The 24373-nt window shown below is 41.4% G+C and overlaps 1 protein-coding gene across 9 annotated transcripts in view; it reads left to right on the plus strand.

The window, feature by feature from the left end:
• NUP93 (nucleoporin 93) overlaps nt 1–24373 on the plus strand; it is a 129357-nt gene that overhangs the window by 96090 nt on the left and 8894 nt on the right. For 8 of the 9 annotated variants that reach the window (XM_050922766.1, XM_050922768.1, XM_050922767.1 and 5 more), the window contains 14 exons: nt 3305–3379; nt 5877–5966; nt 8203–8342; nt 11322–11454; nt 13728–13885; nt 16464–16629; nt 17519–17612; nt 18703–18894; nt 19170–19296; nt 19411–19483; nt 19861–19905; nt 20700–20816; nt 21504–21622; nt 23924–24041. In XM_050922766.1, coding sequence (XP_050778723.1) covers nt 3305–3379; nt 5877–5966; nt 8203–8342; nt 11322–11454; nt 13728–13885; nt 16464–16629; nt 17519–17612; nt 18703–18894; nt 19170–19296; nt 19411–19483; nt 19861–19905; nt 20700–20816; nt 21504–21622; nt 23924–24041 — 1647 coding nt within the window. The remainder of the gene's footprint in view (nt 1–3304; nt 3380–5876; nt 5967–8202; nt 8343–11321; nt 11455–13727; nt 13886–16463; nt 16630–17518; nt 17613–18702; nt 18895–19169; nt 19297–19410; nt 19484–19860; nt 19906–20699; nt 20817–21503; nt 21623–23923; nt 24042–24373) is intronic. The other variant, XM_050922769.1, reaches the window with a different exon arrangement.

Below are 24373 nucleotides of genomic sequence, written 5' to 3' on the forward strand. Positions count from 1 at the left end.
AAACACTTTTAAATATCGGGATCCATTAGGAATGACCATTATAGATTTTTAAAATGTAAGTTGATTGGTATATAATGTGTTTTTTAAACATGTGTTTTTAGTTTGAGGAAATTATTAGTCTTTGTACTTAAATTCACCAGCCTTTAATTATTTATAATCTCATGGGCATGTTTTTCATAGTCTAAGTATCTCCATGTTTTATATAATTCTTCACTGCACTGTTGCCAAGAAGTGAAAACAGCAAGTAAATCCATGTCTACTATTCTGCATAATGTCTCTAAAAATGATGGTCCAAATTTAGCTCAATATTATTTGAGCCAAGGGGTTGCAAAACACCAATGTTCAGAGCTTCTGATAAGTTTCTGGGTGGAATTCCTGGTTCTGGGACCCTATTAGCTAACAGACAGCTTCTCTCCCTTCGCTATACTACTGACCTTGTATTTAGTTATTTAGATTTAAGTGCAAGAATGCACCTGTCCAAAGCTCTTAAGCTCTTCCCCAATTTACAGTCACAATCCATACAGGACGATATACCCAGCAATGTAACAGAGCCGGAACTCAACAAAAGTTATATAAGCTTAACCAGCCTTCGAGTCAAAGCAGAAAAATATACCCCAGTCGTTCCATAAGGCTCCTGCAAATAGCCATTGCCATGTGCCTGGAAGATCAATAGATTTGGGCCATTTTAGACTAAAGTTGGGGAGACAAGGAGCCCTTGTAAAGAACTTCTTGCCAACTGTTCCCTCTCAGCTATACTCGGGGGCGTCCAGTTTAAAAATCTCCACTGACAGAAGCTGTGGCATTAACACACACAGAGATACACTCTGATATGCAGAACCCAGGCCATTTAAGGACATAGGTACTGCCATACTGGACCATGGCAGAATTGATCTAATCCAATGTACTGTATCTGACAGTGGCAATACCAGGTGCTTCAGAGGAAGATGCAAGAAAACCCTAAGTGGTAATTATGGAATATCGTGCCCATAGGTGAAAAGTGGTACCTAGAGTTTTGACTAGGTGCCAGAGAAATCAAAACCAACAAATCAATCAGCTAAATTTCATTTCCAAGTCGCTGCTGACGTAAGAAATGATTCCAGCACACACACACTGGGAAGGAAACCAAAAAAGCCACGTTAACATAAATCCTTGTTAAAATCAGAGGGGGAAATCAGTATTTTGTCAAATACAAAGGGACAAAACTGGGAGGGAAAGGTTTTAAAAAATTATTTTCAAGTATCTGCTTGACACTATTTTAATAGTAGCAGGTAATAAACTTGGCAGTGTGATTTTAATACTGTGTCTTTTTAAGTCTTATGATTTTTCTGGTGTGAAATATTGATTTTAAACAAATGCAGTAACAAAATATAATAATGTCCAATTTGTGAGGGGAGAGTTAAATAGAGATCCCTTGTGAACGCAGCAAAAATGAGAAGCTCTGTCTAGTTTCAGATGCTGAATAAAAGTGTTATTTAACGGAAGATGGATATTATATTGCAATTAATCGCAGTAAGTGCTGCCAAAGCACAACAAATTTCAACACATCTGAAGGTAGCTTGACTGGACTAAACAAGATGTGAAAAGAAAACCCATCCTGGAGCTGACTTCAAACAAAGACTGTTTAAAGATAAAGACTTGCTTAGACAGACAGGCATGGCAAGCTGAGCCCTTCCAGTCATGGATGTAACATGTCATTAAGCAGTGTCTTGAGGTGATCTGATCTACATACAAGACTATTAACACTCTGTATAGGTTACAAATAGGGAAAATAAGACATTTGACAATATTGATAAAGTGAAGCCCAGTAGATAATGGCTGGGGTCCAGCCAGCCATAACTGGCTTTAACATTAACATGCTTATTTTAAAAACTATCCAGCCCTACATGCTCTTTATCAGAATAAGTAATTCCAATTTAGAGGCCGTATAGGTGGACATGTGTTTTACTTTATAAATAATTATAAGGGAATACTGTGCAAAGGATAACTGGCATTAAAAAAATGGGTCCTTCTACCAAACAGGAGGAGATGTTAACAAACATATTTTGAATTGGAGGGAACTGTATTTTGGTTGGTAAAATCCAAACACCTGCTCTGTCTTGATCAAGTATGTCCCGTTGGAAATAGCTTCTTTCCAGTAGCATTGAGCATTCACATTTAGCCATGGCTGTACAAACAAACGGGCCCGCAATTTTGTGGGGGCCATTTGACAATGCAGCCTTATCACACCACAGTAGAATGGATTTAGTTTATTCCACCTTTAAACGAAGAACAGAATATTAACACAGAGATGTTGTGGTGAGCTATCCCCCAGTACCAAGCCAGTATGTCTCAAGCCTAGGTCACCTTTCTGGATGAGAAAATGGTTTATTCTCCAGGTCCAATCACCCACTGACCTCTCTCTGCTAAGGTTACCAACAATGGAGAGTCACCTTTGGTAGGTAGCGTAATGTTCTTATTCCTTTGTGAGTCTCAATACATTTTAGTGGGGCAAAATAGGAACGTAAGAATTGCCACATAGGATGGAGCCAATGGTCCTTCAAGTTCAATTTCTTGTCTCTGACTGAAGCCAATATCAAATGCTTTGCAGGAAGGTATGCAGCATTGTAATAAACCATAAGCAGAGAAATAATTATAAAATGCCTTCTGAGGGGGTTCCTTCCTAATCGGAAAAAGCGAATGGTTGGTTTGTGTGCTGAGCCAGGAAGGCTTCTGTTCTTTTATACATTTAACATTAAGTTTACATGGTACTAAGCTTAGAATAGAGTAGTTCGGTGACATTGAGTGTGGATTTCTACATGTGAAGAATTCAGCAATAGGTTGCTATGTTTTATCTCTTGAGCAGCGGTGGCTCCAGGCACCAGTGCTCCAAGTGCTGGTGCCTGGGGCGGCAAGCCGTAGTGGGTGCCCTGCCGGTCCTTGCGAGGGCGGCAGTCAGGCAGCCTTCGACAGCTTACCTGCGGGAGGTCCTCCGGTCCCATGGCTTTGGTGGCAATTTGGCGGCGGGTACGCCGAAGCCACAGGACCGGCAGACACCCAGCACGCAAGCTGCCGAAGGCAGCCTGTCTGCCATGCTTGAGGCAGCAAAAAAGCTAGAGCCGCCTCTGCTCTTGAGCATGTCTGGCCTGCAAGCAGTTTTACATTCCCTATCTTGTGAATAGGTAAGTGGTAGAAACAAACACATTGGAGTAGTTTGACCTGTTTGGTGTGGGGCATCACAAAGAGGCTGAACCAAAAACCCGTGCTAAAGAGCTGCTATATTTGAACGACAGACTCCTTAATCACTACTGTGTTTCTTGTTCAACAGCCCAGTTTCATCAGTGAGTTGGGTCCTCCAGGTCGAAGCTCTTTGGATAGCGTGGAGATGGCCTATGCCCGACAAGTGAGTATGCTGAAAGGGGATAACAAATCATTGCCAATGTGTCTTAGCCACGACAGACATGAGAGAGCAAAATGGGAGAAGCGCTGAGTGAGTGAAAAGAGGTACGTCAGGACAGGGATGACAGCAGCTGGCTGAGATTAAAATGCAGTCAAGAAAAGACAAGAAACTTAGCCTGACTTTTTTCTCAAAAATGTGCTTCTCTATCTACTGCATCTAAAGGTGATGTTGATACCATGTGTAATTATCCAGATCATTCATGGTTGTATAGTAAATGGAAACTTTTTTATCCTTTTTATGTGCGACTTTCCAAACTCATGTTAAAATGTCAAAGTATTCAAACCAAGACTCTACCTTCTTGTAGTTTTTCAGATTTCAAAGGCACCCTTTGTGATTGGGGAGGTGGCGGTGGGGAAAGAGATTCAAATATTTATTATGGCAGTTGTCAAGTTATATCCAGTTTGAACTGGTCACTTATGAGGAACCACAGAACATCAGGGCTGAATTAGAAGGCTGCATTGGAACTGATCTGAAAAATTTCAGGAGAAGATATTAAATCTATTCATAATCATGAGCAATTTCCTTTTATATTTAAAGACTAAGGTTCTGATTACCAGTAATGTTGGAAGCAAAATAAAAGACGAGGACTTGATTTTCAGAATTGCACACGCAAAACTGTGCACCCAGTTCCTTGCACTGAATTACCAGGTTTACATGAATAAATCAGGTATTTGTGCAGACAGATGGCTAGTTACACATCTGTTTTGCCATTTCTGTATGCAGTCATAGTAACTGTGTACAGAATTAGTTACACACTGATAAACATGTTTTTTAAAATTGGGGCTGAAATACCTCTGTTCACTTAGTATCAGTTCTGATTCTGTTCTATTTGTTGTTAATCCATAATTAATTATTTGGCTCGCATCTACACTGTAGAACTACGGTGCTGAAGCCCTCATACAGTAGGTTCAAACCATGTTTTTAGATTACAGGAAAATCATTCCTCATTTTTCTGGAATAGACTTAGTTTACTCTCATAACCCATGAATATAGGAATACTTCTAAATTCAGTAACTAAGAAACTATCAGATCCCCTACTGCAAAAACCAAGGACCTGAATTTTAAAGATACTAGCACCTTCAGCTGCTGTGGATTTCAATGGAAGTTTAGGGTGCTCGGCACCTCTAAAAATCAGATTATTGTTACAAACTGTCTCAGGATGGTGTCAGTAGCTATTTAATAAAACTACAGTGAAGTTCTTTTTAATACGGGATAAAAGAATTGTTCCATGCAGCAGCCCAGAACCATTCACAAGAGCACAGTGAGGTTCAGTTTAAATGGCTGTCCAGTAATGGAACAGTTCAGAAGCCAAGCCCACTGCTGTAGTGGTAGAGGAATGCATTACCATCGCGAGGAGCAGTTTGGATCCTGAGCACAGTTTCTTTCATCTAGGCTAGGAACGCTGAGGAGACAGTAGTATATCCAGCTGCCGGAGAGTAGGGGGAGCCTTTTACCAGTCGCCAACACTCCCTTCTAGGTAAATGCCTAGAAGGTTTTCACAGGGAACTCTAATTAGCTCTTTTACCTGGAAGAGAAGGTTTTTGGGCTGGGAATGAAGGAAAATGTTGCAAAGTAGTAGCTAAAATAAGATCAAGATTTTTAAAAATAGGTGTTAGGCTCCTAAATCCTTAATCAGGCACCTAAAAGAGTCTGCTGAAGTCACCTCTGAATGGATGTGCCCTAATGAGGGTTTAGGAGCAATTTTTGAAAATCTTCACCTAACATCTAATACACAAATAACTGAACTGTAATGGAAAATCGATCTGTTCAATGCATATATTTCTCCATGCGCCAATTACAGTCCTCAGTCCTTAAAAATTCCAAGAAGAGAGGGCAATGTTAGAGCAGCTTGGTCAATGTACAGTGGAATTCACTCTGCCGGGCAGATAATCTTTTGCAGGACTGGAGGAATTTTAAGGCTGTAGGATGGTTATGAAAGGAATACTTTTTTCTCTTGCAACACAGCTTCATTTAACAAGTTTCTGCTGTACAGGTTGCTCTGGGTCACTGCTGCCACTAAGGGACTTAATATTATGGTTTCCAGAATTCTGTTCCTGTCTCTTCAACAGAAATGAGTGGTGTACAGTGAAATGTCACTCTGGCAGTCATATATCTGCCAGCACTTTTCCCTCCTACGTTGCAGTTAGTCTAACATAGCAACCAGTGCAAAACTCTGCCATGCAGAACAACTGAATAACTGTATCATTCCTGACATTCAGGCAGGGCTGGGGCTGTGGTAGTGTTATGGAGGTGCATTTCATGTTGCTGCCCATCCCTCCCCTTCTGTCCTGGATAGAAGGCAGCTGATGTGGGAAGAAAACTGGCTAGAGACCCTGAAGGTCATCCAGTCTTGAAGCCTGTTTCAAATTCTGCTGCTGTAGCAGGGTGGAGGAAAGAACCATATGCATTGTGAAAATTGCTCACTTTTGATATATTTCAGATTTATATTTATAATGAGAAGATAGTGAACGGACATCTGCAGCCTAACCTGGTAGACTTTTGTGTTGCTGTTGCTGAACAGGATGATAAGGTGATGCCAATAAGATAACATAGGGAGATTTACTTAATCTACTTTCAGCTGTGATTAGCAGCCTGCTGATATTTACAAAAATGTACTGATACCACAAGAAAAAATTGCATTGATTTACAGAAAATAATGAGCCAGGAATGCAGTCGTCTTCAGTACAGCAGAGTCCATGTGGTAAGCTCTGGGACTGAAATTCTGTTTACAATGAGGTAGAAAAAAACGCCCTGTTTCATTGCATTGTGATCCTTAGAAACAAGTATTTCACTTTAAATGTGTCTTGCTTTAAAAACAGGACCCCGTGATATCCACATGTGCCATTGTTTACATGTACTTTCAAAGAGTTTGTGAATGAAAGGGCTAATTTTCAGATCTGAATGATGGAAAATGTAGGTTGGTCCCCAATAATAATACTGGCTTGTGTTTAAACCCAAGCGCCAACTAAACAGCCTCACAGTGGCTTTAAATCAACATGAAATCTGCTTTTCCTGTTTCACTCCTTCAGCTGAATTGCTAGGATAGCAGACTCCTTGAAATATATTGTGCTGTGAATTTAATTCATGAAGTCTCAGCTTTGTTCCAGATTGTGCCACCTATCTGGGAAACCCCTCCATCTTCTTGCTGGCCCGTGGCAGTCTCTAAAGGTGCTATTGCAAAATAACACTGCTTTTGGACTTGCTGCTGTTTTTCCTTTTCTTGTTTTCCTGCCACAATGTTTCATATTACAGTAACACCTCATAGTTCCCATAAGCACCAGGCATGCATTGTGCTAGGCATGCTCCAAATGCACAGCTGGACATAGTACCTGAGTCAGAGACCTTCATTGTATAATTTAGTAATTCTAACCTTTTACTGAATATTGCAGCTCTTTTGTATTCTTTTTCTGTACTTATGGATTATTTTATTTTTGTGTAAGTTATCCTTTTTTAAAAACAAAATCCTTGAAGAAACTACCAGTTGGATAGATATCTTGCAGGTGATGAAAGAGCCTGATTCTGCTCTCAATTACATTGGTGTAGTCAGGAATGACTCCATTGCAATGGAAAAGCAGAGTCTCGCTCAGAGAGCTTTCAGACGAAAGAATAGCAGGGAAGGACTTTTATCAAGAAGGATAAAATAAAAAGGTGCAAAGATGTTTTTATTGTTGTTGTTTTCCATATGTCAGTGTCCTTCAGACAACTGTTCTCGATGAGGTGGGTGTAAGCTTAAAGCAGAAGGTGTTGTAAGGACAGAGGTTGAATGCGTGTGTGACTCACGCTTGGGGGAAGAAAGGAAGCTCTAGATCAGTACAAGTGATAGTGACTACCTTACTTCTAACACTCCCCTGCTTTCCTCCAAAACAAATGCACAGACTATGGAGAGCTGTAGGAAGAGGACAGGGAAACGACTAATACTGGAAAGTAAAGCCTGTGCCGAGGTTGCCAAGCCAGGTGTCCAAAATTTCTTGGCCGTCTAACAAACCTAACTGACTTTGAAAGTACACCTGTAATTGAGATCTAACGGACTCTGAGGGCTTTGAGCAATTCTGTATTCATTTTAACGGAGACAACTCAAGGAGTTTCAGTGCTCTTGTCACATTGAAGTATCGTGGGTGAAATTCCAACCTCATTAGAGTCGATGGCAAAACTCCCATTGATTTCAGTATGGTCAGGCTTTCTTCTCATGTGTCTTACTATCTTACCTGTGTGTATTGATAACTTAATCCACATGAGCATTTAGAACTAGGCTCCAGGGTCTCAACATTTTTCAGAATGTGGATCACATCTGAACAAAGAGAGGGTCTTGTGGATACATCCCCTCTTGTTTGTGATTCCATAACTTCACAGGGCAACTACAGCAATTGTTTATCCGGAAACTATGACTAGGAAAGTATTTGTTTAGAGTGATATAATGACTGGAAACAAGGAAGCAGAGTCCCCAAACAGTTCTCTGAAAGCCATAGTCAGTCTGTGGACCACAGGCAGGCAAAATCTTTGCAGGCAAATGCTCCTTTAAAGGGGAGTGATGCAGAGAATGTTGGGAACATGATTATCAGCCTAACTCTGGCATGTGTCCTGTCACCTGCACTCATTCTGTCAGGCAGACAGAGATGGCTTACCCTGATGTGTGCTTCTAATGTCTTCGTTATAAGTCTTGCCTAGTTATAACTTAACCTTTTTTATGTAAACACTCATACTGCTCAGGCTAGGTAAATCCCTAATGGCTGTAATAATCACTGTTGTATGAACGGGTTCATTTCTAGAATATCTCCGATATGTGGGCCATGGTTAAACTAATGACAGAGGTATTGCTGGTTCCTGCAAGCGATGCGTTGAAAGTCCGGACCAACATGGAGGTGCGCATGGAGTTTGTAAGGCAGGCTCTGCGTTACCTAGAACAAAGGTAAGGCAAACATAATGGAGAAACGCATCCTTGAGAGTTCCTAAGTAATTACATACAGCAGCAGCTTTCCTGTGTCTCCACTGGTATTCTCTAAATAGATACATGCACACGCTGAAGGTTAATGAATAAGACGGGACAACCTAATTCTGTCTTCAGAAATGCCAGTTCCCATCATGCTGCTGCTCTGCAGGGCTGAGAGCAGCCACTGGGATAGAGAACTATTCCAGTTTTGAAAAAATTCTTGAGTCCGTTGGGAGACTGTTTTGAAGACCTAACCACTCTTTATTATTCCTTTCCTGTCACTCTTTATGTACTTGCCACAGTGGCAAACAGGTGCTCGACATAATACAACTAATTGAAATAGATAATTTATCCCCGTCTAAAAAAAAAAAAAAAAAGGCTCCCTCTTCTTCATTCCCTTCGGGATGCTAATGACATGGAGATACTAGAAACTAGAGCTGGGTGAAAGTGGGGAGCATGCTTTGCTGAAAAGTTCTGTAAATGCAATTCTCCTTCCTTTTCATGCAGTGACCATGAACATTTTTGTGTGTGAAATTGCAGGAGACTGCAGCTGAAACGTATGGAAAGGGGCGAGGGAGGGAATTCTTCCATAACTCCATGCTTGTGAGACTGCAAAAGGAGCTAGACGTGGCCTGGTTTCTGTTGGGTGTGTTTGCAGTAGAAGTCTTGCAATGTTTAAGTTTGCCATGAACAAACCCACTACTGTGTTTGTTCCTAATGATTATGAAGCCTGTTGTTCTCCCACCTGCCTCTCCAAGTTACTGTGTGAAAACACCGGTAAATCAATAGCCAGCGTTTTGTCAGTTTGCTTGTAGGGAAGAGGGCCATAGAGAGTCTGATGGAATTTCGGCCAGGCAGGCCAGACCCAGATCATCAGTCCCAGCAAATATCACAAACTGTCAGAGCTTGAACAAGGTGTTACGTGCATAGAACAACTGCAGCAGCAGGTAGAATGCCCACGAAGTTAGGATTCGATACAAGATTCCACTGACTGCTTGTTGAGCATTACAAAAGCTGAACTGTTTGTTGCATGCGTAATCACAGAGCTGACTGTGAGAGTGTCCTTCCTTCCAACAGCTGCCATTAGCTGGAAAGTATTATCGTAGAGAGCAACCAATAGATATAACCTACTCCAGTTTTGTGTAGGGGTTGCTGAGGCACTGGGGCCTGAGGCAGTATGTTGGGATGAGGTGTTTTCCCCCTCCCATCATAGCCTCCTTCTGACCACGAACAGTTGGTTGCCAGGCCTCATCAGTATGCTGTCGCTCATTATCACTCATGGGCTTCATGGCAGCATGCCCATCTGTTTCCAGATGAATTGACACATCAGAAGAATCCTCTCCTGCAAATTCTTTAGCATTAGCGATGCACAACAGGCCAATTCGGATCTTAATCCAGTTCGCTGAGTATCCAGCTTGGTAAATGATCACAGCCACATTAATTGCAAGCATAAAGCAGGCATGCAGTTGCATACACATTTTTGTCTCGCACGGTTTTTGAAATGAGACCCTTCAGGCTTACTATTTTTAAAGCCCAACTAATATGCTTTGCAGCATTAAATTTTATTTGCCTTGAATTGGCCTACTGGCAAAGCAGACCCTTATGAGAGTGAACTTTCCCTGCTGGAGTCATCACGCCCCACCACCCCTTCAGGTATGCCTTCGGTAAACTGAAGTCACTCACAGCTGGCCTTGTGTCAGGTCATTTACAGCAGACAGCTGTGGTCTTAAACCCCGAGGACACATACTTAACTCAATCATAACTCTAGAGTTCCTGTGAGGTGCCACTCTGATACTTTACTGAATGTAGCATAGCTTTTCACACATGCATTTCAGTCTCACATATTAGTCTTCTAGCCTGTTTTTTTGTAGCTTGCACACTAGCTAGAAGGCTGTTGAATTTCATTAGTTCATTATTGGCTGAAGGAAAAACAGGAACTTGTCTGTCCAAGCCATCCATATAGTGTTGCTACCGTTTTTTAACTGATATTCTGGCCCATTCCCTGTAGTTTCGGTACATGGTGAGTTTTTTATTAGCTTGTCTTGGTGAATTACTTTCACTGCTTCCTGTAGGTGTTCTCAGATCCACTTTCAGTGTGTAGAGATTTTACATCTAAATTCTCTTTTTCCCCTGTGGTTCCCTTATGATAAGTCAATGTCTCTGAAGGCCCTACTTAATTTGTAGTATGGTGGAAATTGCAGATCCCGCAATATTAGGCATCCATCGCAGTTTTGATTTTAATTTTCTTGCTGTGCACACTCCACAATTTTGCATATATTTTGAGGTTTGCAACACACTCTTTTTTTTTTCTCCATTAGTCCACTAGAACCCCATTTATCTGAGCTGACAATGGCGGGGCTCCGGCTGTCACTTCCACGCATTAGTGACTGATATAGTTGCAGCAAAATTTCTGGTTCTCAAAAAAAAAAAAAAAAAAAATTAGCTGACATAACATAATACTTGAGTGTTTATATTGTTCCAGCAAATATCTCTTAAACAAATAGGTTTAATCTGGCTTTTCCAAATTATTTCCAAAGGTCAATTATTACTTTTCCACAATTTTTCACCTCTTGTCCTCAACTCACAATTATTTGACGAGCATCTCGCCATTCAAGTAGGGTCTTATTTATCATTTCTCCATCACAGAGATGCTGAGAGCATGCATATGGCATTTTAAATGTTATTTTGTGCTAGTTAGCATCATTAGATGGAAATGTCTTTTGCTAGCATGAGCGTTGAACTGTAGTGCACTGTGAACTTCAAAATGTACAATTTCTCAATGATTTCCACATACAAACATCTACATTAAGGAACATAACTCCATGGATTATGTTGCCCCTGCAATAGTGTTTGCACTTCATAGTAATTCAGTCAAAGATAGGTGGCTCTGTTGACCAGGAAAAGTCATGGACTTTTTGCAGAGCTTGTGTTTTACTTTATTAAAATGCTTTTTTACAGTTACAAGGATTATACTTTGGCGACAGTCTTTGGAAACTTACACCAAGCTCAATTGGGTGGAATACCTGGGACCTACCAACTTGTCTGCAGTTTCCTTAATATCAAACTCCCAGCACCTGTCCCTGGTCTCCAGGTATGTGCAGTACTGTTACTTATGCAGCCAAAGTGCTATTGCACACTTCCTTCACACTAGTGTAGGCAAGATGCCAGTGCAACCCCCTGATGATTTTATTTTATTTAGATTGCATTAGGCAGTGCTCTCTTTTTCAAACCCCCTCCTGAATAACAGTAACAGTTCATTGGTAAAATGGAGTATAATAGATAGAAATCACTTGACTTGCTTTGAAACAGTTACAAAATGGTGATTTTCTATATTTAAGCCTTAGAATTAAGCATGTTAGAATTTACTCTTAAAAGAGCATTCAAATATATCCAACTGTTTAAGATAGAAAAAATCATACAGCTGTAGTTTTAAAGGGCTAAATTTAAACATATAAAAAGCAGTTTTCTTTTTGCTGCTGCAGAGTGCAGGTGCAAGTAATTTGGGGCATGACTTTGCACCCATAATGCTGTACTGGCACATTTGCTGCTATTGAGATGTCTAACTACTGAACCTGAAGCACAGGCAGAAATCAAGTGTTCAGCAGTCTAACCCAAACCAGCTCCACCCACCCATAACTGTAAGTGCAAAGTTGTGCCAACAGTTACATGAACTGCAAAATTGTAGGTGCAACTAGGGAGGCTGGGTTGAGACTCTGTCAAAAATTAAATGAAAGATTTGCAAATACAGACAATTGGAAACAAAATAGTTGAAATTCAGCTCATTCTTTGCTGACCTGCTGAGACCCAAGTTTAATGTTTTTTCCCACCAGTAACAGCATCACTAATACTTTATGGCCTAATCCAAACAAAGCCCTTTGTAACAACTTCCACTGACTTAACTGGGCTTTGGATCAGCCCCTGAATGGAGAGCAGGAAATGCAATTCCCTAATCTGTTATCAGTGCTAGAGAATAGCCTCAATTTTTGCAACTGGAACTTTTTCTGCAGCTGACAAGTTTCTGAGATCACCTTTTAAATAAAATCCGAATAACTGACAATAATTGGAAAGGAGACTCTCTCTTTACAGAATTACCTCCTATTGAAGTAATAGTCCTAAGTGAACCCTTTTTTATACTTATGGCTTCCATATGCTAAAGCTTTGTATCCGCTTGAAGTTGGAATTCATTTTACGGTTTTTGTTTGGTCCCTGTCTGTAGCTGGGTGTATCTTCTCCCCAGCCAGGTCCCCTTCCGAGCGAGAATGAACCTCAGCGCTCCAAATAACCCAGTAGAAGTAAAAGAATGTGGCTAGTGGGTGATTTGTAGGAGCTCAGATAGAGACTCATGATGGCTGCCAGCCACATGAAATCATTTATAGGTATATGGATGAGCAAAAAGCTTAGCACATCACTCATTATAGCCAATAAAAATATTTATTCTTTCCATCACCAAGCCCTTGGGAGCTTCTGTGCCTGTTCTCTTAACCGAATTGCGTGGGCTCAAAGATGTGGTGATCTTAGCTGTGGAGTGCTTCTGTAGAAAGGTACAAAAAAGCAGTTCAATGGAGCATTTGAACCTGCCGTTCTGTACCTATTGGCTAGCTACTGTGCAGTGGGAAGATTCTGAATGCCTCTTTCCTGTGAGAGAGAGATGGTGTGTGAGGGATCAGCTTTTGTTGGACCAACTTCTGTTGGTGAGAGAGGCAAGCTTGGTCCAAGAAAAGACATTATCTCACCCACCTTGTCTTTCTAACATCCTGGGACTGACACAGCTCTAATAATTCTGTTTCCTATTGGAAGATAGGTGAGGCCTTTCCAGTTCCAGGCCTAGAAGTGCCAAAATAAATAGTGAGCAAAGAGAGTAGATCAGTATCCAGAACCAGGTTACTGACTCAAATCCCACTCCTGTTCCTGCCCAGTCGTCGTCTTATGTTCCTCCCATGGGGACTAAGCATGTCACTACTTATGTGATTGGGTTCCATAGACCTGGCTGGTTTATGCTTTTTCCCAGCAGAGTAAAGTGGTCAGTGCAAGTCCCCGGGAAAAAAAAATGTATAGATGCTACTAGTATGATTGAGTTCTCGTCCAGAGGGGAAAATGCGGGGGAGAGGGAACTAAAAGCAGGATATTCTTTAATATCCACAGACAGGCACAGCTTCCCCAGAACTTAAATCAAGTGGGCCTGATCCTGCATTTTTGTTACACAAATGGAATTCTGCCTGAAGTCAATGGAGCACTGAGTGTGAGGGAGAACTTGAGTATTTTACTGAAACGAAATGAACTAGGTGGTTGACGCGTATAAAGAAAAATAAATCAAAGTATTGTGCAAGCTGTTGTTCTATTGTAAAAGTCTTCCTTTATTTCCAGGATGGGGAGGTGGAAGGCCATCCTGTTTGGGCGTTGATTTACTATTGCATGCGCTGCGGAGATTTAATCGCCGCTTTGCACGTGGTGAATCGGGCACAGCACCAGCTGGGGGAATTTAAAACCTGGTTCCAGGAGTATATCCATAGTAAAGATAAAAGGTATTGTGAGCTGGGAAAAATCTATCTGCAGTGAAAAATCACTGTGGAGTAAGGTTTAGTGCTTTGGGAGGAAAATGAAAGCCTGAGGTCTCGTGTTGTGAAAATGGCTGGCTAATGTGTGCATGGCCTATTTAATTTACACGTAAGAAGTTTTCACATTTTTAGTACATGGCTTTAAAGTCTAGCATTTTTTAGATCAGGGTAGGATATTGGACTTGATAGATCAAAGATCTGATCTGCTATCATAAACTCTGTATTTTACTCTTTGCTGTGACTGTTTTCACATGACTAGCCATGCAGCAAAGGAAACTGGTATTTTTTACAGGATGAACCAGGCCTTGTAAAGGGATTCAAGCCTCAGATCTGACCTATGCCTGTTCTCCCTCTCATCTACCCCCCCCCTTCCCCATCACTTCACAGAGTGCAGGTGGCTTAGAGCTAGTCCTGCTGAAATTTGTGAGAAGTAATCTGGTCTCTGAGAGCAGAGAAGAGTGTCCCTGTGTTGGGATGCTATCCAGGACCTGGGGAATTGAGGGCATTGGGAAACCAGGCACAGGTCAGCCTCACCCCTTAGGGTATGTCTACACTGCAACTAGACACCCGCAGCTAGCCCGTGCCAACCGACTGGGGCTTGCAGGGCTCGGGCTGCGTGGCTGTTTCATTGCAGTGTAGACTTCCGGGGTTGGGCTGGAGCCTGGGCTCTAGGACCCTCCCACCTCTCAGGGTTCCAGAGCCCAGGCTCCAGCTAGAGCCTGAACGTCTGCACCACAATTTTATAGCCCCACAGCCCGAGCCCCATGAGGCCAAGTTAGCTGACCCAGGCCAGCCATGGGTCTCTTATTGCAGTGTAGACGTACCCTCTGTGTCTCACTCCCCCTTGTGACAGAATTATTACGACAAACTAAGGCCTCAGTCCTGCAAATGCATTGAGCACAGTGGGACTAGTTGTGTGAGTAAAATTACTCAAGTGCATACGTTCTTGCAGGATCCAGGTCTAAAAGAATAAATATGAAAAATGCTACAAATGCCATTAGTCAAATTCTATATTTGTTTCTTGCCTAATGTAGATTGATTCATAGGCTAGTCTGACTCTCCTAACATCTGAAACGGTGCACATTATAGCATGACTGTTCCAGAATCCTTGGCGAAGAATCTATCATTGGTTCTACTGCAAACATTTTAATATTATATGTTATAATTGATTTTGTCTGACTTTATTACAGCTATAAAAATGTGCTCTGGCTACAGACTTGACAAACAAGAGAGCGCATTTCATTTTTATTGGTTTGACTCTAGGTTTTTCTCCAAGGAAAACATGTCATAGAACACATTGTGATAATATTTAACGATAAAGATGAAACAGTGCTCCTCATAAAGGGTTTGATGCAACAAATCCTTCCTTTCTTGAGTAATGTTTACTCACCCGAGTATTCCCATTGACCTGTGTGACTGATAATTAAGTGAGAGAGGTGATGTAGCCTCAGGTCCAAATAGTTGATACCCATGTAGCGCGATATAAACTCATTCTTTAAACTGCTCGCTCTAATTTTCCATTTTGGTGTTTTTTCAAAAGTCTTTCCATTCATCATCGTGTGTGTGTATGTGTTAGCTAATTTGAAGGGGACAAAAGTGTTTTTTACATGTTATGCAAATGACATTAGCATTACTAGGGCTGCAGGTTTGCCATGGTGGTTTCTCTGTTTGCCTGTAATTTCTGCATGGGAATACTCTGTGTGGGTTGTCCCACTGGCCCTGTGTGGAAGGGTATTGAAGATGGAGCCCACCCCGCACTCACGCCACAGAGTTGGCTCCTGTGTCCCTTTGGGTCTACCTCCCCACCCTGAGTGTTGCAAGCTGGTGTATGGGGTCACAGTGCCACTCAGGTTTGGCCCTGCCACCCCTCTGTCACAACTGTTGGGAGAGGTGGAAAGTGCCTGGGCCCTCTATCATGATGAAAGGGTGGCCAGGGCAAACCTGAGCAGCGCTGTAACCCCGTATGCCAGGTCACAACTCCCGGCATAGGAAGCCAGGCACAGCCCAAGGTGACTGCGAGGGAGGGCTAACTCTCCAGTGCCCCCCTCCCCTCCTTGGGCCCTTACCAGGCCAGGATTAGGGCTTCAGAGTCAGGGTGGAGAGTACTGCTGCAGGTGGTCAGCGTCCCCTCGGTGTGGCGAGGAGGAGGCAATGGCCATGGTGGAGGAGGGCGACACTGGAGTGCTGGGATTTTGAAGAGGTATAGTTGAATTCCGTTTGTCAGGGCATTTTTTATCAAAACTCACGGAGCATTCACTAAACCCATAATTTTTACTAAAGTTACCCTGACCACTCCATGATTTTTCCCCATGACAAATCTGCAGCTCTAATGCTTATTTATCTATTTATTTGCAATTGTAAGTGGTAAGTTCAAGGATTGCCTTGCAATATGTTTCCCAATAAGACATTTACATGCATTTCATTCGTCCCTCTCAACCTGTACCCTGCATGTGTTTATCTGTTTCAATGTGTTTTAAGAGGGAGAAGGTTGGAATTTGTAGGTGTTCTGAGGCTTCTTGTATAATCATTTGATTTTATTTTTTAGATTGTCCCCTACCACTGAAAACAAACTTCGCCTCCATTACAGACGAGCCCTGAGGAACAATACAGACCCGTACAAAAGAGCCGTTTATTGTATCATAGGCCGGTGTGACATTGCTGATAACCAGAGTGAAGTTGCTGACAAAACAGAAGATTATCTTTGGCTAAAGGTAAGTGTGATTTCTGTACTAGGATTCAATAGGCCACATCCTCAGCTGGTGTAAATCAGCATTGGTCCACTGACTTCAGCGATCTTCACCGAGGTTCACTAGATGAGGATCTGACCTCCATGTACTTACAGCTGTTGGAAGGTGAGGAAGGGTGACTCTTCCTCCAGCGTTACACAGAGTTATTTTACCTTCCAGTACATTCCAATCTTAGGTCTTTCTGCTGCATTAAAATGACATGGTTTAGGGCTGTTGTGGTGGCAAAATGGTGGCAGAAACCTGCCCCAACTCCAGTCTGTCATTTCCTGTGCCACCAGAGCTGACATTAGCGTGAAGTCAGCTTACTTGTCCTCTGTGGGAAGAGAGTGGTTCTCTTCACTCAACAGTAATTCCCTTCAGCTGATTAAGAAGCATAACTAACTTGTTGCAAAGAGGTCCTTTACAGTTCATCCTTCCTGGATTTAACTTGGCTGAAATGTTGCCCTGGGAATTGAGAGGAGAAGAAAATGTGAATACCTGTCTACAGTGATGGGGGTTCCACGGAGGGAATATGTGTAAATACTGGTCATTTGGGTATTTTCTCCTCCTATATGGAAGCCACGGAATTAGAATAGCGAGTTTGCTGTGTAAATGCAAAATATCATCATTATTATTATCGTGGTTTGTGCCCCATGGATTTCATTTGATTGCATGCGTAACTGTGAAGAAATCCTAAGGGATGTCAAGATGGAATTCTGCTATTCTTCTTTCTCCTATCTTCATGCTCCAGCAATTGATCTAACTTAGGTCCATTTTCTGACCATTAGTCAGCTCCTGGAAGAGCACTTTTCAATTGCCTCCATCATGCAGGAGAAAGTTACTTAAAAATCTGTTTCTCCTTTTTTGTGTTTAGCTGAACCAGGTGTGTTTTGATGATGATGGTACCAGCTCCCCCCAGGACAGGTTAACGTTATCGCAATTCCAGAAACAACTGCTTGAAGACTATGGTAAGGGAGCTTTTGTGGGACTAACTCTTCTGCTGGGATTCAGCCTTTGCTTAAAGCACTTTCTACTTCTTATGTAAACTCTAAAATCCAGTTAGACATTTCAGCTTACTTCTGAGTCTCTGAGAGCCCTCAGATACAGTTACTCCCTGAGAGGAATAGCAGATTTCATAAGAACTGCTGAATGGTTCATATGCCTTTTTAACAGTCCAGGTAATTAACACCCATATGCTACCCAGAGCCGGAGTCCCTTGCGTTGTGTCCGTTACAAATTGTAGATTGGTTTCTCTCTTCCTGGATCTGCTAAACTCTTCTAGTAGAACTGCCAGTTACTGGAATCAAAGGAAGAAAATGGAGTCTCTCTCCGTCTCAGAAATGTCTTTCTTTCCAACATCTGTCTGAACACTTCAGCCCCTGAGTTACTGCCCGTAGGTTACCATACCAAGTTACTCACTGAAGCCTCAAACTAGTGAATATGGCAGGAGCTTGGCTATATAAATTGTGGTCATTTCCACTCTGGAAGGTTTTGGGAGTGGGCGAGCGACAAGGTGAGAGCATCCAGTTCCTCCCCCGGAAGCCTGTATTCAAAATTCACCTGGTCGTTCTGACTGCTGAAATAATATAGGGCTTGATTCTCCACTGCCCTGCACTTGTGTCATTGCACCCTTGTACAGGGAGTGCAGAGAGAGTGTAAACTGCTACCAGTGCTGCGAGTGGGTGGAGAATTCTGATTTGGTGGTGTTTTGCACTTGCTTTGCACAGGGGTAAATGTTGACACAAGGTTCAGGACAGTGGAGAATCTGTCCCCATCGAGGCACCTTGGTCAGGAGGAAGAAGAGGGACTCCTTTCAGGATGAGTAACTGTGTTCCCTTCTGCTGAATACATCATTCTGCTGCAACCTTTCATGATATACCTGCAGTGGGCAATTACAGATAAGCCAGAGATGTATGATTAGATATTCTGTTTTGTCTTGTGTTTACTTCCACGTGGAGTGAGTAAACAATAGTGATGTACTGCGACAGGAGGCACCTGCTGTCACAGATCCCAGTTGCAAAATCATCTTCACTCACATGGGTATGTTTCTTTCCTCAGGCGAATCGCATTTTGCAGTGAATCAGCAGCCTCTTCTCTACTTCCAAGTATTGTTCTTGACAGCACAGTTTGAAGCTGCAATTGCTTTTCTCTTCCGGATGGAGCGCTTGCGTTGTCATGCTGTTCACATTGCTTTGGTCCTCTTTGAGTTAAAGCTGCTCCTGAAATCTTCTGGGCAGAGTGCACAGCTGTGTAAGTCCTGCATGCTTCCCGCTACCATTAAGCCCTGGCCTTTACCCTGGAGAGGCTGCGGGTGGACATATCCATCCTAAGCCATTATTTGAACCAGCAGTGAAGCATGCCAGCATTCCCTAAGGGTTAACCATGTGGGTCTGTTTAGATATTCAGAGAGTGAGTGAATGTCTTGGATGAAACACTGCTTCGATCTTTAGGTTAATGTATGATGGTGCCAAAATGTCTGATGCTAAGAAATCTTGTTTTGGTCCACGTTATTTCCAATATCCCAGTAAGTCACGAAGCCGGCGACCCTCCCGGCATGAGGCGCCTTAATTTTGTTCGCCTTTTGATGCTCTACACCCGTAAATTTGAGTCAACGGACCCAAGGGAAGCACTGCAGTATTTTTACTTTCTCAGGTAGGAGCCTGCATCTAAAATTCAGCAGCATGGTTGTATTACTTTAGTAATAACTATAAAAGATCTGTCAAACACACTGATTTTTTTTTCTTTTGTTTTGTTTGTATTTTGCAGGAATGAGAAGGATAGCCAAGGGGAGAGCATGTTCTTGCGTTGTGTTAGTGAGCTAGTAATCGAGAGCAGAGAGGTATGTTTGGGTAACCGCTTTCTCCCTTCCTCACTTAAAGTGAAATTCATCCCTTTATGGAAGGCCAATTCAAGGCCTTTTGCGCTACTTATGCCAAATGGGCGTGAGACATCTAATTTCTCTCATGATCTGTTTCTCTCTCATTACGTGCATGGATCAATGGAGAACAGGCCATATGACCATATGTTTGGTGTTGGTTTAGTATAGCACCAAAAGTGTTTGCATTTTTATGTACTTATTTTAAATAAAAATCTTGGCTTCACTGAGTGCTCTGTTTGTGGTATACTCAGGACTGAAACTTTAGGCTACTACCAAGTGTGTTGCAGTAGATATGCAGTTAATTTCCTTTCTTTCTTATTTTGTGTGTGTGCCTGCAGTTCGATATGATTCTGGGGAAGCTGGAGAATGATGGCAGTAGGAAGGTGAGTTGATAGCGTTTTGTATAGATATGATACGATATGTATCTCATTCTCGGGGTGGGGGTGTGCGCGCACACACAAGATGATTTTCCAGTTATTCTCGAGCCTATTTCTGGCTTTCCTGCATTTTTTTTTCACAGCTAATCTAATACCGTAGTTGCATGCAGACTATTGCTGTGAGCACAAAGTCATTTTGCAAAATGATCAGTGAGCTGTGTAAATGTGAAGGGGTGATGGTTGGCAAGGAGGAAGGCAAATTACAAGGGGTCTAGGATGAAAAGAGGATGTAGTTAAAGTATGTATCTAAAGAGACAAGGCATAGGGTGAAATCCTGGCTCTCTTGAATTCGGTGGCAAAATTCTCAGCTGACTTCAGTTAGACCAGGATTTCATCTATTCTGTAATCAACAGCCAAGATTTTGGCATTGGATTTAGGTTTTGGGTTAAAGAAGATTTACATAATAAACGAGTGGCTGCGCCCATAAATGGTCTGTGAATTTTTTTTTCTGTTGTTAATGTGGAATATACATATACACTCATTTGCTTCACATCTCGGTCATTTTGAATAAATTAGAAACAGCTGATATCTCAGTGCTCACTCCCCAGTTGGAGAACTTCTTCTCTTACAAGAGCTCTTTCTATTTTTAATGTGGCCTTCTTGTTTGTTCCCATGGAATTGTGCAGTCCATTCTAACCACAATCTGACATTGCCTTGATAGAATATTCCAGGAATTTAAAAACTGTCTGATTTCAAATGCTTTCCCCCCCTCTTCCTCCCCATTTGTCTTGTCTCATTAGCCAGGAGTGATAGACAAGTTTACTAGTGACACAAAACCTATTATTAACAAAGTTGCTTCAGCGGCAGAAAATAAAGGATTATTTGAAGAAGCTGCAAAACTTTACGACCTTGCAAAGGTAAATGTGTTCTCATAGCTGCCATCCATATCTACCTATTTCATCTTATTTTAAAATACATCAGCATTGATTTTGAAGGTTATTTTAATCTCAGAACGTGAACTTTCTTAATAATATTAAGCTCAAATCTTGTTCATCGCATTCTATAGTTGTTCCATTGGCTTTACTGAGCTGACTCATGAGTAAAGCAAAGAGGACTTTGATCTTAACATCCAACCCATACTGGGATTTAGCTATATGGTCCTTAAGCAGTCTAGGTTCCTGATCGATATATACAATCCACATTTCAAATAATTGTTTCCAAGAGTAAGATTGTTCTGGCCAACAAAGCAATTTACCCAGTGTGTGTTCTTCATATTTAATTGAAATAGCATTTGGAAACAAGGTTAAAACAATAGGGCCTTTATTGCTGTAGGTCCACTTATTTTGCTATTGAAATATATCCAAAGTGAAAGAGAATGGTGCAGTAACCAGCTGTTTAATAGGGAATGGAATGCCATGTGATTTTCCAATTTTCTGATCTAACAGATGACTATCTAACTGGGCACTCAGTTATTACCTGTCTCTACTCTCGATGGGGAGACGCTCAGCACCACAGGATCAGGCCGTTTTACATTTTTTCACAAGGTGCAATAGCCAAGCTCTGTAACATTGCCTTTTCTTTCATGTATTTTTATTATTCAACAGAATCCAGATAAGGTATTAGAACTGATGAATAAATTACTCAGTCCCGTGGTTCCACAGATCAGCACCCCCCAGTCTAACAAAGAGAGGCTGAAGAATATGGCACATTCCATTGCAGAGAGGTAAGACTGGAAGTTGGATCTCTGAGACTGCGAAGTGACTAGAGTGTACCTGACCATTCCAGTTCAGGTTCCTACACCTCTGACAGTCAGTACACTGTGGGTTTTCTTGACCTTGTCATGCTGGCTTGCTCAGTGTCCTCATTGATGTTTTCAATGGAGAAGGGGCTGAACTTGCCCTGCTCTGTTTTAATTACTGTATATTACACACACAGAAAATGTAATCTCATGTTCCTGGTCAGATGAATTTGACAGAAGCAAGATATATTACCCTTGGTCAGATCAGAAAAGGAGACTTGCAATATTACTGGAAAGGAAGGAGGATGGCAGAGAGAGAGAGATAATCTAGACAGCAATAAATATAATTAATTGTACATTTTAGAAAGAGAATTTTCAATAAAATTTCCCTAGGCAAATTAGTTAGTAGTGATTGTTAGTTAGTGGTAGTGCAACCCACTAACTTAAAGTTGAATTAAGAATGAACTTTAATGACTGGGGCTGTTCTGAGAGAATTGGAGACCAGAGGGAAGTGTTGGAGGTTAGCATCCTGAAAACTTTCTTTTCCAAGAACCAGGTTTGTTTCATTGCTGTTTTAATACAATAGCATTTGGATTAAAAAGACAACAGATTTAAACTCAAAACGGATAAGGCCGTTTTACAGAAGATGAAGTGAACCAGTGGGGCTTGCTGCCACGAGATGTTGTTGAGATTAAGAGCATTATAGGAATCCGAAAAGAAAGATGTTTATATGAACAGGAAGATTGTCATTTCCCGTTACAGTACACTAATTGTGACAAACCATTATAAGGGACTTCAGCCTTCATGCACCACCAACTTTCTGGGGTTCACAGTAACTGCTCTCATGGGTCTGTTGTTGCAAAATAGTCCCGTTTTTACATCTTCCTTTGAAACATCTGATGGGGGCTGTTGTAAGAGACAGGATATTATACGTCATGCTTCTGATGAAGTATGGGAATTCCTGTGTTTCAGTAAAGGAAAATCCTGGTACTTTTAGAAAACTTATTAATTCTTACCATAGTACCTTCTGATGTGCAAAAAATAAATAAAATAAAATAAGCAAATTTCCAAGCATTTCTGTCTTTTAAAATGAGAAAACATATAAATGATGTGTTGAGTTTTAGCCTGATATCTTTGACTTTCTTTACTGAAAAATGACATTTTCAGGTCACTATTTCAATCTATCCTATCTCCTGAGAGTGAGGGTTAAAACGAGAGTGAAAATTAGTACTATATTGACTTACTATGATATATCACTCAGCAGTCGTCAAGGAGTATGAAGCCTATGGTTAGAATTTATGTCTAACAGAGTCTACAGTATCACTTTAATGGCTAGTTTCAGTCTCTATGAGGGGGATTATTAAACATGACTTTTTCTATAGTACTGCTTTATAGCCACACCATCACTGGCCAGATCAGCCACTTCTGCTTTTTCTCCCCACCCTGTGCTTCCTAATGTTCAGGACACGTGACTGGGCCATCGGTTTCTTTTTTCCCATTTAATGATTGTAGAGGGCTTTTCTTCAGCTTATGTATTGTGGACAATGTTTTAGTGACACAAGCAGCACTTGAGCCAGTGATCACTTTCTTGCATCGTTTCACGGGAATGGAGGACGTGCCATATACAGAACAGACCAAATGTCCATCTAGTTTGGTATTCTGTCCCAAAGAATGGCTAATGCAGGATGCATCAGAGGACGGACGGTTCAAAGTCTATATAATGCACTTGAGCAACTGCACTGTACTACTGGAGTGGGGAAGAGAGCCAGATCCTGTTGGCAATCTGTTCAGACTGTAAAGAATGAGGATTGGTAGCCTTTGTATTTCTGTTCTAGATAGTGTAGCTAGAAATAATATTTATAAGTGTCTAACCTTTTTTTAAGTCTTACTAAGGTATTTGCCTGAATATCCCAAGGCAGCAAGTTTCACAGATAACTATGCTGTATAAACAGTATTTTAAAGATGCTTATACAACACCTGCCCATCAGATAAATAGGATTCCAGTTTCCATGGCCAGCTGTCACTTGCATATGGAAACGTTAGCAATGTAAATGTAAATACACGTTTTATTTGTGAGTAAGAATTAGGAGTGAGAGAAATAATTAAAGTGAGCCAAGGAGAAAGCCACCAGAAACTCTGTTATGGTTAAGAGAAATGAAAGCTGGTAGATGCCGTTGTCTTTTTGCTTCAAGCCTGAACTTCCAAGGAATTGCAGGTTAGGGACTCATGTCTATAAGTGGATGCCATTTTGCACAGTACAATTATAAACACTTTTTTTTCTTTCAGGTATAAAGCTCAAGGGATAAGTACAAAGAAATCCATTGACTCCACATTCTACCTTCTGTTAGACTTGATCACATTTTTTGATGAATATCATGCCGGTCACATTGACAGGGCCTTTGATGTAAGTTCCATTTGAAGCACAGACTTACCGATGCCCTTGCAAACCCAAAGAATTTCATGTAACACCACTTAAAACAATAAAAAAGTGTCATGGGATCTTACACTGAATGAGTTAAAAGGTGCAGTGATGATACAGGAATTTAAAAAGTGTGTTTCTTTCCTGTAATCTGATCATCGGGAAGATTTTTTTCTTGAGACAGTTTGTAGCCCCGGAACAAAATGTTCATACTACATCAATGAATGGATAAGCGGTAAAATGCTGTCTAATAGAGTAATGAGATACAATTCAGTTACCTAATAGAGTTCTTTGCAAACATTTCAAAATTACAAACC

Source organism: Gopherus flavomarginatus, chromosome 14, assembly GCF_025201925.1.
Source record: "Gopherus flavomarginatus isolate rGopFla2 chromosome 14, rGopFla2.mat.asm, whole genome shotgun sequence".
NCBI classification, from domain to species: domain Eukaryota; kingdom Metazoa; phylum Chordata; order Testudines; family Testudinidae; genus Gopherus; species Gopherus flavomarginatus.